Source organism: Schistocerca cancellata, chromosome 3 (assembly GCF_023864275.1).
Source record: "Schistocerca cancellata isolate TAMUIC-IGC-003103 chromosome 3, iqSchCanc2.1, whole genome shotgun sequence".
Taxonomy (NCBI): domain Eukaryota; kingdom Metazoa; phylum Arthropoda; class Insecta; order Orthoptera; family Acrididae; genus Schistocerca; species Schistocerca cancellata.
In genome coordinates this window covers 900352516-900370388 of record NC_064628.1, presented here as the reverse complement: position 1 = coordinate 900370388, position 17873 = coordinate 900352516, and the positions used below count along the sequence as shown (strand labels likewise).

Here is a 17873-nt window from a genome sequence, read left to right as displayed (position 1 = left end):
TGTCTGAAAAGAGCTTTACCATCCCGTATATTGTCTTGAAAATGGAAATAAAAGTGAATTTCAAATTTTATTCTGTCATCGACTGTGTAGTCGCTCTTCATTGCCAGTGGAAACTTGCACACTTTTCTCTACATGTGGTTGAAATTTGTACTGGCACACTGCAATGCGACTTACTGTGCGCCAAAGATAAATGCTAAAAGAGTCTGCATCTTGATTTAGTATCATCCTTGGCAGGTTTGTTGATCGAGTGTCAGCGTCTTGTTGTTATACCGAAAGTGGAAGGATGGTATTTATGCGGTGATGTTAATATGTATTTGGACGTAGAAAAGTGCAAGGACACGAAGTGCCACATCAGTTCTCCTGTGAATATTAGTTCGTTATGAGTCCTTGTCATAAGAACAGTGAATCGAAGAAGTTCTGAGTGCAAATAAACTAAGGTTAACTTAAGAGGTACAAGCTACAACAGCCTCCAAAATGGGTAGGAGATCAATAAACACCACCAAGAGTGGTAAATATATGAACCCAACAGATCAGGCGAGTAAGTATAACATTTAAACTTGTACTTATAGTTAAATTTATTTTAGCCGCTCATATAAATATTGGTGTTTGTGTATAGCATTAAACACTTTTTGTCAGTTTTCCTTGCGTCTTTTTAGAATGAAAACAATGTTGCATTCAGAGTTGGGAATACAGCCTTGATGCAATTCGCGTAGTTGTAATGCTGAATTTCTCATTATGATAATGCTTTTTAGCCTTGATTACAAACTCACACTTCTGTACTAATCCATTTTTCTAGGAAATACTTAATTAACGTGATTGAGCATATTTTGCATATCGTAACCGTTCGGGTCTTGAAAATAAAGAAGTCTACAATTTATGCTATTTCGTTGACAGAATATGGCCTATTATTTTTCACTGTACAATATTTTGATTATTTAGGTGTAGTTCTAAAAATGTTTATAAGACAACCTGTAGGATTTCCCTTTACCAGCAGTTTCATGTTGACATTTTAATATATGCACCAAAAAGCTGCTGGAAAACTATCTTGCTGCAACTAGTTTCAGATATGTCATCATAATCGGAAATACGGAAGCGTCCGATCCCGCCCGTCTGCTTTGACCCATGACGTCACAAATATGGCGGAAACAAAAACAAACACACACACTTTCCACAAGAAGCCTAATGACACTAACGGGAGAAGCGCGGGAAATGGGGTATTTCGGGTGGGGGGGGGGGGGGGGGGGCAAACTAAATATAAACAAATTTAGACGCCTTGCGTAGCTACAACGTGTAAGTGAAGACAGCCATGCATGAATACCCACATGCAGGGGTCGTAACCCCAGCAACCCATAGAAGATAAAGATGCTTCAGTAGCTGATTAGTGTTTTTTGTCTTTTTTTTTTTTAAAAATCTCACGGGATAGAACGAACAGATCAGAAAGATAAATATAATAAACAAAAGCAGAAATTGGAGGAAACAGATAATTAAAATAAGTAATAAGCGTTTTTAAATTTAAAAAAAAAAATCTCACGAGATAGAACGAACAGATCAGAAAAGTAAATAAAATATGATAAAACAGAACTGGAGACAGCCACGTACTCAAACCAATCTCCGCGCCGTCATGACGTCACACACGACAACACCCTTACGTCACGGGTCAAAGCCGACGCGTGGGATCGGACGCTTCTGTCGACCCTCATAATCTCACAAACTTTGAAGCTTTAAATGTTGTTGGTCCTATACCATGTGTCTATTATTTCAAAGTATGTTAAGTAAATTGTTAATGATGAAATATTCAAAATCTATTTCATCAGATCTATCTGCTGGCAATCCTACGTTGCTCAGGCAAAAGCTTGATGCATTAGCAGAGAGAGGAAACTGTGGTTATGACAAGAAATTTTACAGTCCATTAACAGTTTTGCACCATCAGCAAAAGTTGATGGAAAGGATTACTGAGAAAGGTAATGCGTACTCTCCAGTGGCTGTACAAGTTGGTGCTATTCTGATTGTTAGACCAGAACCTGTAGCTCAGAGAATGGCAAAATACTTTGAACAAATTAAATACAATGACAATTAGGATCCTTCATCTCAATTAAGATGCAACTTAGTTGAGAGAATACAGTAACACTGGAGAGTACAACTGCCCCTTTTGTTAGAAGGATTAGAGCATGTGATGTCTGTGACTCAGTACATCATCAAGGACAGACAAAATGCACTACAGCACATCACACAATATTTACATTGATGTGAAAGACTACCTCCACATGGTTTTTAACAGAATGTGGCCTGATGGACAGTACCCTGGTTCTCAGAAGGTACAGTTGTGATACTCTCCCTGCTTATTGTATGACTAGAAATCAGAGGTCTCGATTACCGAAATGCCTTCACAAAAGAATACGAAGTCAATATTGCAAAACTCGAGTCGAGAAAAGCTGCCAACATGAGTAACGTAGAAGTAGATACCTCAGAGTAGTGAAGCATTTTAAATCACTTAATAAAAGCAAGTCCTCTGGTCCAGACTGTTTACCAGTTAGGTTCCTTTCAGAGTATGCCGATGCAATAGCTCCATATACAACCTTTGTTTGGAAAATGTAGCGTCCTTGATATAGGAAAATTGGACAGATACCGAATACAGAATGCATCTAAATTATGAAGGAAAAAACTTTGTATGTAAACTGATAAATGAAATCATTGCGAACAGAGAGAGAGTGAACAGAAAAATTCCATGTACCGGTATGGGACCAGTCTCAGCAAAAGAAAAAGAAGTACCCTCAAAAGCAGCAGAATCGTCAGTGGCAGAACCAACAACTAAAACAACATCTTGAGCGGTGACTATTGCCCGCCCTGCACGCAACAGAAAACAAACTCAGCGTTTTTTTTTTTTATGGTAAGTAACACGAGAGATGAGGATTCAAAGTTGCGTGAAGCATCTATCTCGTGTGTTCAATATGAGTTTTCCACACCTCAAGCAATACTATCAACTAATGTACTGAAAAAAGCCACTCGTAGCAAACATCCTGCAAATGCAGAGGTGAGAAAAAATCAAACTTTGTCTTTATTCCACCAAAATATATGTAGTCTCAAGAATAAAATAGACCAGTTGCTAATAAATTTAAAAGACGAGTGTGAAAGTGAGCCTGATTTACGTTATGAGTGGAATCCACAGGCTACAGATTGAGAACTTTAGTTTAGCTACTCATTACTGTAGATCTGTTATGGAAAAGGTGGTGTTGCAATATTTATAAAAAATAATGTAGTGTATAAATCCCTAGGTTTAAGCAAATACTGTGATGAACAACATTTTGAGATGTGTGGCATTGAGTTAACAGCAGACAATGCAACTGTTATTGTTCTGGCTGTTTACATGGCACCTGCTGGAAATCTAAATGTATTTCTAAGCCAAACTGAATCACTTCTGTCCCACCTATGTAGGCAAACTAAATCTATCATTGTTATTGGTAACTTCAATGTAGACCTTTTAACAGAAAATAGAAAAAAAAACAGACTTTGAACATGTAATGTACTGTTACAATTTAGTACCATTTGTGGACACTCCAACTAGAGTAACTGCCAGCTCTATCACTTTAATAGATAATGTATTTGTAGATAAGGATATTTGCAATAATTTAACCATGAAAAATATTGTAAATGGTCTCTCTGATCATGAAGGGCAATTCCTCACTCTAAACCAAATGAATGTACAAAGAAAAGAAAATTTCATTTGGAAAACATTTAGGATTATAAACAGACACACCACTGAAACCTTTAATCAGCAATTACAGCTTGTGGACTGGTCTCCTGTATATGCTACAGTTGATGTTAATTCAAGATTTAATATTTAATATATTTATCAGTGAAGTTACAAGCCTTTTTGAATAAGCATTTCCTAAAAAATCAGTGAGAGAAAACCTGTTCAAATCTGGAAACAAACCTTGGATTACTAAAGGCATCAAAATCTCTTGTAAAACAAGAAGAGAACTATATGCTGCAGCCAGGAGTTCAAATGATAACAGTAGGATTACACACTATAAAATCTACAATAAAGTTCTGAATAAGACCATTCAGGCAGCAAAGAGCATGTGCTTGAAGGCAGAAATTGACAATTCGAGCAATAAAGTAAAAACTATCCGGAAATTTGTAAAGAAGGAAACGGGGGGAAAATGCAGTGTGTAGTGAAAATATCCAAATCAAAAGTGAGGGTAATCTCGTTAGCGATCCAAAAAAGTTGCAGACACATTCAACAACAATTTTTTGACAGTAACAGAAAAAATAGGTTTACAAGGGTCCATGAAGCCAGCCATCAATCTTTTGAAAGCTAGAGTACCTGGTTCAGTACAACACATGAAGGTAGAAACAGACACTGTTCAAGAAATTGAAAGAGTTATTAAATCCCTGAAAAGTAAAAACTCTGCTGGAATTGACAACAGTTCTAACAAATTATTAGAATACTGCTCCAGCCATGTAAGTAAAGTCCTTTGCCACATTTTTGGTGATTTTTGGTGCGTCACTTAAGTAAGAAATAGTTCCTGAGAGGCTTAAGTATGCAGTTGTAAAACCGCTGTATAAGAAGGGGGATAAGACGGATACTGCTAACTATAGGCCAATATCACTACTGACAATCTTTTCAAAGGTTTTAGAGAAACTATTGCATGCCAGGATAGTTAAGCATCTCGGTGAACACAATATGTTCAGCAAAAGTCAGTTTAGATTTTAGAAAGGTTTGTCAACAGAAGATGCAGTATTTGCATTTACTGGCAAACTCTTGGAATCTATTAACAAAAAACTGAAAGTGATTGGCATATTTTGTGACCTAACAAAAGCATTTGACTGTGTAAATCACCAAATTCTAATATATTCCACTAAATTGCAGGTCCATGTCATTAACGTCGATATGCAGCAGGATTTTGGAACATATATTGTGTTCAAAGATTATGAATTACCTCGAAGAAAACGATCTCTTGACACACAGTCAACACAGATTTAGAAAATATCGTTCTTGTGAGACACAACTTACTCTTTACTCGCACGAAATGTTGAGTGCTATTTACAAGGGATTTCAAATTGATACCGTATTTCTGGATTTCCGGAAGGCTTTTGGCACTGTTCCATACAAGTGGCTTGTAGTGAAATTGAATGCTTATGGAATATCGTATCGATTATGTGACTGGATTCGTGATTTCCTGTCAGAGAGGTAACAGTTCATAGTAACTGATGGAAAGTCATTGAGTAAAACAGAAGTGATTTCTGACATTCCCTTTTCCTGTTCTTTACCTATGTAAATTATTTGGGAGACAATCTCAGCAGCCGTCTTAGATTGTTTGCAGATGATGCTGTCGTTTATCGTCTAGTAAAGTCACCAGAAGATCAAAACAAATTGCAAAACGATTTAGAAAAGATATCTGAATGGTGCAGAGATTGGCAATTGACCCTAAATAATGAAAAGTGTGAGGTCATCCACATGGGTGCTAAAAGGAATCCGCTAATCTTTGGTTACATGATGAATCAGTCAAATCTAAAGGCCATAAATTAACTAAACTGGGAATTACAATTACAAACAACTTAAATTGGAAGGAACACATAGAAAATGTTGTGGGGAAGACTAACCAAAGACTGCATTTTATTGGCAGGACACTTAGAAAATGTAACAGATCTACTAAGGGGACTGCCTACGTTACGCTTGTCCGTCCTCTTTTGGAATACTGCTGCACGGTGTGGCATCCTTACCAGATAGGATTGATGGAGTACATTGAAAAAGTTAAAGAAGGGCAGCATGTTTTGTATTATCACGAAGTACGAGAGTTAGTGTCACTGAAATGATACAGGATTTGGGATGGACATCATGAAAATAAAGGCGTTTTTTGCTGAGGAATCCTCTCATGAAATTCCAATCACCAACTTTCTCCTCCGAATGTGAAAATATTTTGCTGGCGCTGACTTACATTGGGAGAAACGATCACCATGATAAAATAAGAGAAAATCAGAGCTCGTACGGAAAGATATAAGTGTTTGTTCTTTCCATGTGCTCTACAAGATTGGAATAATAGAGAATTGTGAAGGTTCGATGAACCCTCTGCCAGGCACTTTTATATGATTTGCAGAGTATCCATGTACATGTAGACCTTCAGAATCTGACAGCTGTACAAATAGGGCCTACAATGCTGCCTTCCCATCATAGAATGTGCTCGCAGTAACTCTTTTTGCAACCCTCATCAAGAGTAAATAGTGTCGTCAGTTAGGGAGCTCTATTCATTGCTCGTCATCCTGGAGCATCAGAACTCCCGGCAAAGGTCGCCGTGCCAGGCGCCCGTGAGGAGAGCTCCTGATTGGAGTGGGTGGTATCATGGCGGACACTATGCAAATAAACCATGTACGGGTCCAGAACTCTGGCCATTCTTCTGCGGCCGTCTCTCTGCGTGGAACTGATTCTTCTAGTGCTGCTTTGGCTACCCCCTGGGACGAAGGTCAGGCCCGTCGGCTAGGGGCGAAACCTTTCCCCCGCTATCTGGTTTGCACCAGGACTGATGGGGATACCTTCGTCAATACCAAACCTTTATTCTTTGTGGAACACATTGAAGACAAGTTTGGCGAAGTGGACTCCCTGAGCAAGATGCGGTTGGGTTCGTTGCTGATCAAAACTGCTTCAGCTGCCCAGTCTGTGGCCCTTCATGCCTGTACCCATCTTGGCACAATTCCTGTGTCCATTACCCCCCACCAGTCTCTCAATATGGTTCAAGGTGTGATTTTTCACAGGGACCTCATCCTTCAAACGGATGTGGAACTTCGGGACAATCTCGGACGGCAGGGTGTTCACTTTGTTCAGTGTGTTCAGAAGGATCCTAAGGACAATCGCATTGATACTGATGCCTTTATCCTGGCCTTTGAAGGGGATACCACCCTCCCTGAGAAAGTAAAGATTATGGTTTATCAATGTGATGTGAAGCCGTACATCCCACCTCGTATGAGGTGCTTTAAGTGCTTGCGTTTTGGACACATGTCTTCCCACTGTTCGCAGGCCCCTCTCTGTGGTGGCTGTGGACGTCAACTCCATGAGGGGAGTCCCTGTGTTCCCCCTCCTTTGTGTGTTAATTGTCATGGCAATCATTCTCCATGTTCACCGGATTCCCCAGTGTATAAGAAGGAAAAGAAGATACAGGAGTATAAGTCCCTTGATCGTTTAACATACACAGAGGCTCGTAAGAAGTATACACGTCTTCACCCTGTGTCCATGACATCTAGTTATGCTTTAGTTACATCTTCACACCTTCCTCCCCCTTCCTAACCCCAATCCCGGACCCCTCTCCTCCCTCCCCCCCCCCCTTTCCCTGCGGCTCCCACACCTTCTCCTCTGGGTGCTGCTCCCCCTCTCCAGCCGGAGAAGTGTCCCACTCCTTCGGCGTCTGCCGGTCGAGGGCGCCCCTCCCGGGATGTCCCTTCCCGGCACTTTCCAGGCCAAAGGTCTGCTGCCACGCGACGACCGCGAGAACCGCGGTCTGTCGGCCCCCAGTTCGCCCGATCTCTTTCTGTTTCCGATCGTGCTGGAGCTGGCTCCTATATGCCACACAGCCCTCCTCGATCTCAACCAGAAAGGAAGAAGAAACATAAGTCCCGCAACAAAGAGCCTCTGGTGTCACCAGAGGTCCCATCCCCGGCTTCACCACCAGATTCTGACCTGTCGTTCATGGATGTCGCCCCCTCCTTGTCGGTGACGGGTGGTGACCCGGCTTTATGACTGGCTTTAGCCTGTTCAACCCCCATTTAAATCTTCGTACTGTGGTTATCCAATGAAATTGTAATGGATACTACCATCACCCTCGGGAATTGAAATCCCTTATTTCGTCTTACTCTGCAGCTTGTGTGGTTCTACAGGAATCTCATTTTACTGATGATCACTCACCGACCATCTGTGGATTCCGTGTTTTCTGTCGAAATCGGGTCGGACCCCTGCGGGCTTCTGGTGGCATTTGTACGTTGGTCCGTACAGACATTGCTAGCACGTGGATTCCTCTTCAAACTACATTGGAAGCGGTTGCTGTTAGGATCCACCTGGACTCTGAGGCCACGGTTTGCAATCTTTATCTCCCTCCTGACAGGACTCTTTACACCTGCTGCCTTAACCGCCCTTCTTCAGCAACTTCCTCCTCCCTTCCTCCTTCTCGGGGATTTTAATGCTCATCATCCCTTGTGGGGCAATGCATTTCCATCTAGATGAGGTCTTCTCTTAGATCAGTTTATTACAGACCACGACTTGGGCCTTCTTAATGAATGCTCCCCTACTCATTTCAGTGCCGGTCATGGTACCTTTTCTGCCATTGATCTTTCTCTTTCTTCTCCCTCTCTCCTCCCTTCATTACACTGATCACCACACAATGACCTTTGTGATAGTGGCCATTTCCCGTTGATTCTCTCTCTCTCTCTTCCCGCTCCCTGATGGACAGGCTACCTCGTTGGTCTTTCCAATGTGCCAATTGGCCTCTATACACTGCACAGGTCGTGTTTTCTCCCTCTTTGACGGGTTGTATTGATGACGTCCTATGTGACTTGTCTGACACGATTGTTCGCCATGCTAGCCTTGCTGTACCACGCTCATCTGGACCATTTCGTCACCGTCAAGTCCCGTAGTTGAGTACGGCCATTGCCACCCGTGAACGCCGTCCAGCTTTGCAACACCTTAAGAGGCACCCATCCGTTGCAAGCCTTATTACCTATAAGCGCCTTCGCACTAAGCCCGTTATTTAATCAAACAGAGCAAACGGATATGTTGGGAACGATTTGTTTCTTGCCTCGGTTCTACTGTCCCTATGTCACGGGTATGGGCTACACTTCGCTCTCTCCAAGGCTGCCATCGGCAGTCCACCCTCCCAGGCCTTCAGCTCCCAGATGGCCTTTGTTCGGACCCGTTGATTCTTGCGGAACATCTTGTGACCCATTTTGCAATGGTATCAGCATCAGCCTCCTATCCGGCTGCTTTCCTTCACCAGAAACAGCGGACCGAAGCTTCCACCTTATGTTTTACCCCTTGTCAGTCAGACTCCATTCATAACCAACTGCTTCAACATCTCAATGCTCCACAATGGCAACATCTTCTCCGGGTGTTTAACCATATCTGGCTCCAGGGTGACTTCCCTTCTCAGTGGAGGGATAGCATCATGGTGCCTGTCCTTAAACCTGGTAAGAACCCCCTCTTTGTTGACAGCTATCGGCCAATTAGTCTGACCAATGTTGTTTGCAAGCTACTTGAACGGATGGTAGCCCGTCGGCTCAATTGGGTCCTCGAATCTCGGGATCTATTGTCCCCTTACAAGTGTGGCTTCTGAGTGGGACGGTCTCCGATCGATCATTTACTTCGCTTGGAATCCACAGTTCGGCAGGCTTTTTCCCAGCGCCGCCATTTGGTTGCAGTATTTTTTGACCTGTACAAGGTCTATGACACGGCCTGGCGCCATCACATCTTACTTACACTTCATCAGTGGGGTCTTCGGGGCCAACCCCCGATTTTTATCTGCCAGTTCCTGTTCCATCGGTCATTGAGGGTTCGAGTTGGTACTGTTTTTAGTTCTCCACGGACCGAGGAGACGGGCATCCCACAGGGTTCTGTCTTGAGTGTACTACTTTTCCTCATTGCTGTCGATGGACTTGTGGCCTCTGTCGGTCCTTTGGTTGCCCCTGCCCTGTATGTGGACGATTTCTGCATTTGGGTTAGTTCCTCTTTGATGGCCTCTGCAGAGGCAGCTCCAGGGAGCTATACGGCGTGTCTCTGCATGGACCCTCTCACACGGGTTTCAATTCTCTCCTTTAAAATCACGGGTGGTCCACTTCCGTCACCGTACTATGATCCACCCTGATCCAGAGCTCTATCTCGATGCACAATGATTGCCTGTGGTCCCACAGTTTCGTTTCCTGGGTCTTTTTTTCGACAACAAGCTCACTTGGCTGCCCCATATCAGACTTCTGAAGGTAGGATGTTTCTGTAAACTCAATGTCCTTCGCTTCCTGGCCCACTCCTCTTGGGGTGCAGACCGCTCCCTCCTTCTCCATCTTTATCATGCTCTAGTTCTGTCTCGCTTGGACTATGGTTGCCAAGTTTATGGTTCGGCTGCTCCTTCCACACTGCACGTACTGGATCCAGTCCACCATTGTGGTATCTGTTGGGCACCTGGTGCCTTCCCTACTAGCCCTATTGATAGTCTCCTGGTTGAAGCTGGGATCGCCCCCCTTTCTGTTCGGCAGTCCCAGCTTCTGGTGTCTTATGCACTCGCTATCCGTTCCTCTCCCACTCATCCTTCCTATTCTATCCTGTTCCCAGACCATGGACGTCGCCCACCCGATTCCCGCCCTCGGGCGGGTTTACCAGTTGGGCTCCGCCTTGCGTCTCTTTGCCGTGATTTTCAGCTTCCTTCTTTGTCCTGTCTTCCTTGCTCCCTCCTCTCCACCCCCCCCCCCCCCCCCTTGGTTAATTCCTCGGCCTCGGATCCGGATGGATCTCCTCCTAGGTCCGAAAGATTCCATCACCCCCCCTCCCCGTCCCGATGATGTTCCGTTCCTTTTTCCGCCGAATTTTATGGGAGTTTCGAGATGCTGGGGATGCTGTTGTTTTTTTACACTGATGGCTCTAAATCTGCTAATCATGTGGGGTATGCCTTCACGTCCTCTGTGGGAACAGAAAATAATCTTCTGCCACCTACATGTGGGGTGTTTACTGCGGAATTGATGGCAATTTCCCAGGCCCTTACCTTTATTAAACACTCCTAACACAACCGCGTTTTGTTATGTACGGACTCAATGAGTGGCCTTCTGGCTATTGACGTGTTTTTCGCGCCATCCCTTGGTCTCTGCCATCCATGACCATCCCGCTGATATTCACCGTGCTGCTTGTTCCATTGACTTCCTTTGGGTCCCTGGCCATGTGGGTATCCCAGGTAATGAGCCCGCTGATCGTTTGGCTGGGGGAGCAGTCACTTACCCCCAGTTTTCTGTAACCCCTCCTGCAGCGGATATGCGGCTTCACATCAAATCCCACTTCGCACAATCATGGGCCAACTCTTGGGAGGCTACTTCCCTGTCTTATAAACTTCGTGCGATTAAGCTGACACCAGGCCTGTGGCGTTCTTTCTTTTGCCTCTCCCGAAAAGACTCGACCACACTGTGTCGTCTCCGCATTGGCCATACCAGGCTGACCCATGGTTTTCTTTTGCGTGATGAGCCACCCCCACTTTATGGTTGTGGAGCCTTCCAATCAGTAGCCCACATTTTGGTTGAATGCCCCCTTCTTTTGGCTCTGCGTGCTAAGTACAGACTCCCCTGCACTTTACCTTTGATGTTGGCTGACAATTCCCGGATGGTTGCCCTGGTTCTCGGTTTCCTCCGGGAAAGTGGTTTTTATTCTCAGTTTTAAGGTTTTTAATCTCTCTCTGGTGTTGGGGCAGGGCGGTGAGTGTTGGGGTATCTCGCACTGTAAGCCGTGTTTGGAGATTCCTGACTCCCATCCCTGGCTGAGATCCTCTTTTCTTCCCCTTTTACTCTGCCCTTTTACATTTTTTTAGCCTTTTCCCTTTTATTGTTCTGACTTTTCTGAGATGTCACACTATCGGAATGGACCACATTTGAAACAAGGGACTGATGACCTTGCTGTTTGGTCCCTTAAACCCCAACCAACCATCTATTCATTGCTTTATTTTGTGGATGATTTCTCAAGCTGTTGTTTATCTTATGCTCTCAAAACAACTGCAAATAACATTAAAAAGACTAGAAATATGGGCTAAAACCACAGGCTTCAGGTTTTCCCCAGATAAATGTGTGTCAATTTGAATCACATATGTCATGTTTTTACTGAACCCTACTGCAGCTGTGAAGTAGCATTCTTAGTTTCAAGGAATCAGTTAAGTTCGTGTGCCTTGGTGTTGGTGACCAGCTCACCTTATTGCCACACTTGAAGCATCTGCCGGCAAGGGATCTGAAGATCTTAAAGTGCATTATTAGTGACAGGTCCAGTGGGTAGAAAGATACTCTCTGCTGTTATTTTACACAGCCTTTGTTTGGTCACAGCTGAACTGTGTCTGTTTTCTACACTCCTGGAAATTGAAATAAGAACACCGTGAATTCATTGTCCCAGGAAGGGGAAACTTTATTGACACATTCCTGGGGTCAGATACATCACATGATCACACTGACAGGACCACAGGCACATAGACACAGGCAACAGAGCATGCACAATGTCGGCACTAGTACAGTGTATATCCACCTTTCGCAGCAATGCAGGCTGCTATTCTCCCATGGAGACGATCGTAGAGATGCTGGATGTAGTCCTGTGGAACGGCTTGCCATGCCATTTCCACCTGACGCCTCAGTTGGACCAGCGTTCTTGCTGGACGTGCAGACCGCGTGAGACGACGCTTCATCCAGTCCCAAACATGCTCAATGGGGGACAGACCCGGAGATCTTGCTGGCCAGGGTAGTTGACTTACACCTGCTAGAGCACGTTGGGTGGCACGGGATACATGCGGACGTGCATTGTCCTGTTGGAAGAGCAAGTTCCCTTGCCGGTCTAGGAATGGTAGAACGATGGGTTCGATGACGGTTTGGATGTACCATGCACTATTCAGTGTCCCCTCGACGATCACCAGTGGTGTACGGCCAGTGTAGGAGATCGCTCCCCACACCATGATGCCGGGTGTTGGCCCTGTGTGCCTCGGTCGTATGCAGTCCTGATTGTGGCGCTCACCTGCACGGCGCCAAACACGCATACGACCATCATTGGCACCAAGGCAGAAGCGACTCTCATCGCTGAAGACGACACGTCTCCATTCGCCCCTCCATTCGCGCCTGTCGCGACACCACTGGAGGCGGGCTGCACGATGTTGGGGCGTGAGCGGAAGATGGCCTAACGGTGTGCGGGACCGTAGCCCAGCTTCATGGAGACGGTTGCGAATGGTCCTCGCCGATACCCCAGGAGCAACAGTGTCCTTAATTTGCTGGGAAGTGGCGGTGCGGTCCCCTACGGCACTGCGTAGGATCCTACGGTCTTGGCGTGCATCCGTGCGTCGCTGCGGTCCGGTTCCAGGTCGACGGGCACGTGCACCTTCCGCCGACCACTGGCGACAACATCGATGTACTGTGGAGACCTCACGCCCCACGTGTTGAGCAATTCGGCGGTACGTCCACCTGGCCTCCCGCATGCCCACTATACGCCCTCGCTCAAAGTCCGTCAACTGCACATACGGTTCACGTCCACGCTGTCGCGGCATGCTACCAGTGTTAAAGACTGCGATGGAGCTCCGTATGCCACGGCAAACTGGCTGACACTGACGGCGGCGGTGCACAAATGCTGCGCAGCTAGCGCCATTCGACGGCCAACACCGCGGTTCCTGGTGTGTCCGCTGTGCCGTGCGTGTGATCATTGCTTGTACAGCCCTCTCGCAGTGTCCGGAGCAAGTATGGTGGGTCTGACACACCGGTGTCAATGTGTTCTTTTTTCCATTTCCAGGAGTGTATATGGTCCTTCACAACCTTAAAGACCTTAGACTCTGTTCATCATGAGGATATTTTAGCCTAAACATTGTTAAAGCTATATATGAGTGCAGGCTTTCTCAGCGAATTTCATATATGAAATCTTCACGGGTTGTCAGCCGAGTAGCGTCATTGTCTCGTTGCAACATTTGGATGGAATGTGTCTCCATCACCTTCAGGCGAAGTGTCGGGATATCGTTGGTTGCAGGCTGATCTCTCTGCTGGACCGCTCTCCACTTCCTGCTGTCGGCCAACACTATTAACTCGCTGACATGTGGTATTGCTAAGCATTTATCACAGATGCTAGAACCCTTGGTGGGTTACGGCCCACACCATGTGAAAAACTCGGCTGAGTTTGTAAAGGTACTACAGGGCATGCGGCTGGTAAATTAAGGCGTACCAGTCAGCTTCGATGTGACATCCTTATTCACACGAGCAGCAATAGAAGACTCCCTGGCTTTACTCGAAGAACACTTTGAGGAGGATATCCTCAAGCTCTTCTCTTTTGTCATGTGCTAACCACCACCTATTTCAAATGTGGTGGGAAGTTCTATGAGCAGATAGAGAGGTGTAGCTATGCCCCCCCCCCCCCCCCCCCCCCACCCTTCCTCTAGCACCAGGCATAGCCAACTTATACATGGATCACTTTGAAAAGCTAGCACTGGACACTGCTGCTAGAGTTCCATCAACACCTCAATGGTATACATGGAAATATCAAATTTAACATGGAGCCCCATAACCAGGGCAACCATCCGGGAATTGTCAGCCAACATCAAAGGTAAAGTGCAGGGGAGTCTGTACTTAGCACGCAGAGCCAAAAGAAGGGGGCATTCAACCAATGGCTAGAACAGGCATAGGAAGAATCATTCAACAAAACTGTTTAACCTTTAATCACCAATAATTGCGTGGATATTCAAACACACTCACTTAGAAACAATAGCTGGTTACATGATAACAACTCAGTATCCCTTATTCGACTGCCGTGCCGTGACATGCGGCCGGCGCCGTTCGTAGCTAGGTGGCGCTCCCGCGCTCAGCCGAGTTGCGGAGCGCCTCTATCTCTGTTTGCGCGTACTGTCGTGGCGGCACTGTTAAATGTCGTGGCACTGTCACAACACTTTTCCCCCCTTGGGGGGGGGGGGGGAAACAACAACAACACTCACTTCCTTGGAGACATGGACAGTGTGGAGACATCCATGGCCTCTTGTGAGGCCCCGAGAAGATCCCGTGGAGAGACACGAGAGTATGATCGAAAATGTCCAGGACAGAAGCTCGTGCGTGGAACGTGCCTCCTGGACGAGATGATGGGTGAAAACTCCGGAGCAGCATCCATAGGTGTCGTGGACCTGGGGGTGTGCTCCAGCGAGATGGGTCCCGAAGAAGGCGGCGTCGTTACTGGGGCCGGTTCCTGCATACTCGGAAACGGTAGCGACGGCGGCTGCATCAACACATACGGTAGATCGGCAGCAGCGACAGGACTGGCTTCTCGGGCTGGTGGAGGCGAAGGGAGGGGCGGTGGCACCGGCGTGGCCACCACTCGTGGGCGCACCTGGTCTTAATGGCGAACAACCATGCCGTCGTCCGTACGTATTTCACAAAGCCGGCGGCCGCGAAGAGCCTTGACCACCCCTGGAATCCATTTAGGGCGAGATCCATACCCTCGTGCCCACACGTCGGCGCCCACCGAGTATTTTCCCGCACTAGGGGACACAGCACAAGGCCTGACAGGGTGAAGCAAGTGCAGTAGAGTGCGCGGTTGTCGGCCATGCAAGAGTTCAGCAGGGCTGCGATCACCCAGAGGCGTGAAGCGATAAAAACTCAGAAATTGCAGCAGAGCGTCATCTGTGGAAAAATCACTAAGGAATTTTTTTCATCTGACTTTTGAAAGTGCGCACAAGGTGCTCGACCTCCCCATTCGATTGTAGATGGAAGGGCGGTGCTGTAACATGATGAATCCTTTGTCCAGTACAAAAATCACGGAAGGCCTGCGAAGAGAACTGAGTGCCATTGTCCGTAACGATCGTGGATGGAAGACCTTCTAGCGCAAAGATTTTGGACAAAGCCAGCGTCGTCGCCGCAGTGGTGGGCGACGGACATCGAACAACAAATGGAAACTTCGAGAAGGCGTCAATCAACAGTAGCCAATAAGTACCGAGGAAGGGGCTGGCAAAGTCAGTGTGCACCCGTTCCCATGGCTGCGCCGGATCAGGCCACGGAGAGGGCATTGTACAAGGTGCAGCCAGTTGTTGAGCACATTGACCACACGCAGCAACCATGTGGGCGATGTCCAGATCAATACCAGGCCAATAAACGTGCCTGCGGGCCAGGGACTTAGTCCGAGAAATACCCCAATGGCCTTCATGCAACAGTTTGAGAACATCTTTGCGAAGAGAGGCTGGCACCATGACCCGTGGAGATGCGCCATCCGTGGCCAGAAGAACAACACCATCATGAACAGACAGACGAAGGCGCAAGGCATGGTAGTTGCGAAGAGGATCCGATGCCCGGCCATGGGTCCTGTCTGGCCAACCCCGTTGAACAAAACCGATCACCTGACGCAGGTCCGGTTCCCGCGCAGTAGCCAACGCGACCTGCGAACCTGTAAGTGGAAAACCCTCGACCGCACGACATTCTTCCTCATCAATGTGGAAACAGAGTAGTTCATCATGATCGAAAGGGCCGTGGGGCGATAGTGAATCTCATAGTGAAAACGAGACAAGTATAAGGCCCAACGTTGCAGGCGGTGAGCTGTCTTATCCGGAAGTGATGCCGATGGGCTGAACAGAGAGGCCAGCGGCTTGTGGTCGGTGATGAGGTGAAACGTAGAACCATACAAAAAAACGCTGAACTTTTTTAGAGCATAAATGATAGCGAGTGCCTCCTTTTAGATTTGAGAGTAACGCGGTTGCGCATCTTTGAGGGTCTTGGAAGCATAGGTGATGGGTCATTCCGACCTATCCTCATACCGATGGGCGAGAACAGCCCCTAGGCCATACTGTGACGCGTCAGTCACCAGAACCAAGTGCTGACCTGGACGGAATGTGGCAAGACAAGGCGCCGACTGCAAATGAGCCTTCAGGCGGACAAAAGCCTGCTCACACTCGTCGGACCAACAGAAAGGGATGTTTTTTCGTAACAGCTGATGCAGGGGATGAGCTACTGACGCCGCGGATGGAATGAATTTGTGATAATAAGCAATATTACCTAGAAACGCCTGAAGTTCTTTGACTGTAGACAGCCGGGGTAGAGCGTTAATGGCCACAACTTGCTGACGTAGAGGACTTATACCCTCACGGGACAAGTGGAAACAAAGATACACAATGGAGGGTTGGAAGAACTGTGACTTGTCCAGATTGCACCTCAACCCAGCTGAATGCAAAACCCGAAACAGTGAACGCAAATTGCGAAGGTGCTCCTCAGTGGAGGCCCCCGTGACAACAATGTCATCCAGATAGTTTATGCAGCCGGGAATGGAAGCTGTAAGCTGTTCCAAAAACCGCTGAAAAATGGCCGGCGCGCTAGCGACGCCAAATGGTAACAGCTGGTACTGATACAACCCACAAGGAGTGTTGATGACGAGAAATTCCTTGGAAGAAGCATCCAACGGCAACTGATGGTACGCCTCCGATAAGTCAAGTTTGGAAAAGAACTGGCCCCCAGCGAGCTTGGTAAATAACTCCTCAGGACGGGGAAGAGAATAAGTGTCAATGAGGCTCTGAGCGTTGACAGTGGCTTTAAAATCACCACACAATCGCAGACTCCCGTTTGGTTTAGAAACCACCACGATTGGCGATGCCCATTCGCTGGAGGTAACAGGAAGGACAATCCCTGAAGCTGTTAACCTGTCTATCTCAGCCTTGACAGGTGCACGCAACGCTACCGGAATAGGGCGTGCCCGGAAAAACTTAGGGCGAGCTGTAGGTTTAAGAGTAATGTGGGCTTCAAAATCCTTGGCGTGACCCAGACCAGCAGAGAACACGGACGAAAATTCAGGACACAATCCATCCAGCTGTTGATACGGAATATCCTCAGATTTGAGGTGCACATCATCATCAACGGAGAACCCGAACAACTGGAAAGCATCATAACCGAACAGGTTTTCAGTGCCCGCATGATCCACCACATAAAACGTGAGGGGCCTAACATTAGACTTGTAGGCAACGGATGCATCAAACTGGCCAATGATAGGAATTTTCTGTTTATTGTAAGTTCTCAGATTTCGCGTAACTGGAGACAAGGGAGGGGAGCCCAACTCCAAATACGTGCGAGAATTAATGAGAGTTACTGCAGAGCCAGTGTCCACTTGCATGCGAATGTCTTTATCCAGAACACGAACAGTAACAAACAACTTATTTGTTTGAGAAAGCACA

The 17873-nt window shown here is 46.6% G+C and overlaps 1 protein-coding gene across 1 annotated transcript in view; it reads left to right on the top strand.

Annotated features, from left to right (window-relative positions):
* The first annotated feature begins 237 nt into the window (after positions 1 to 237).
* The window catches only part of LOC126175974 (WW domain-binding protein 11), a 119203-nt gene continuing 101567 nt past the window's right edge, over positions 238 to 17873 (top strand). Inside the window, exon 1 of the mRNA XM_049923074.1 lies at positions 238 to 538. Coding sequence (XP_049779031.1) covers positions 475 to 538 — 64 coding nt within the window. The 5' untranslated portion in view covers positions 238 to 474. The remainder of the gene's footprint in view (positions 539 to 17873) is intronic.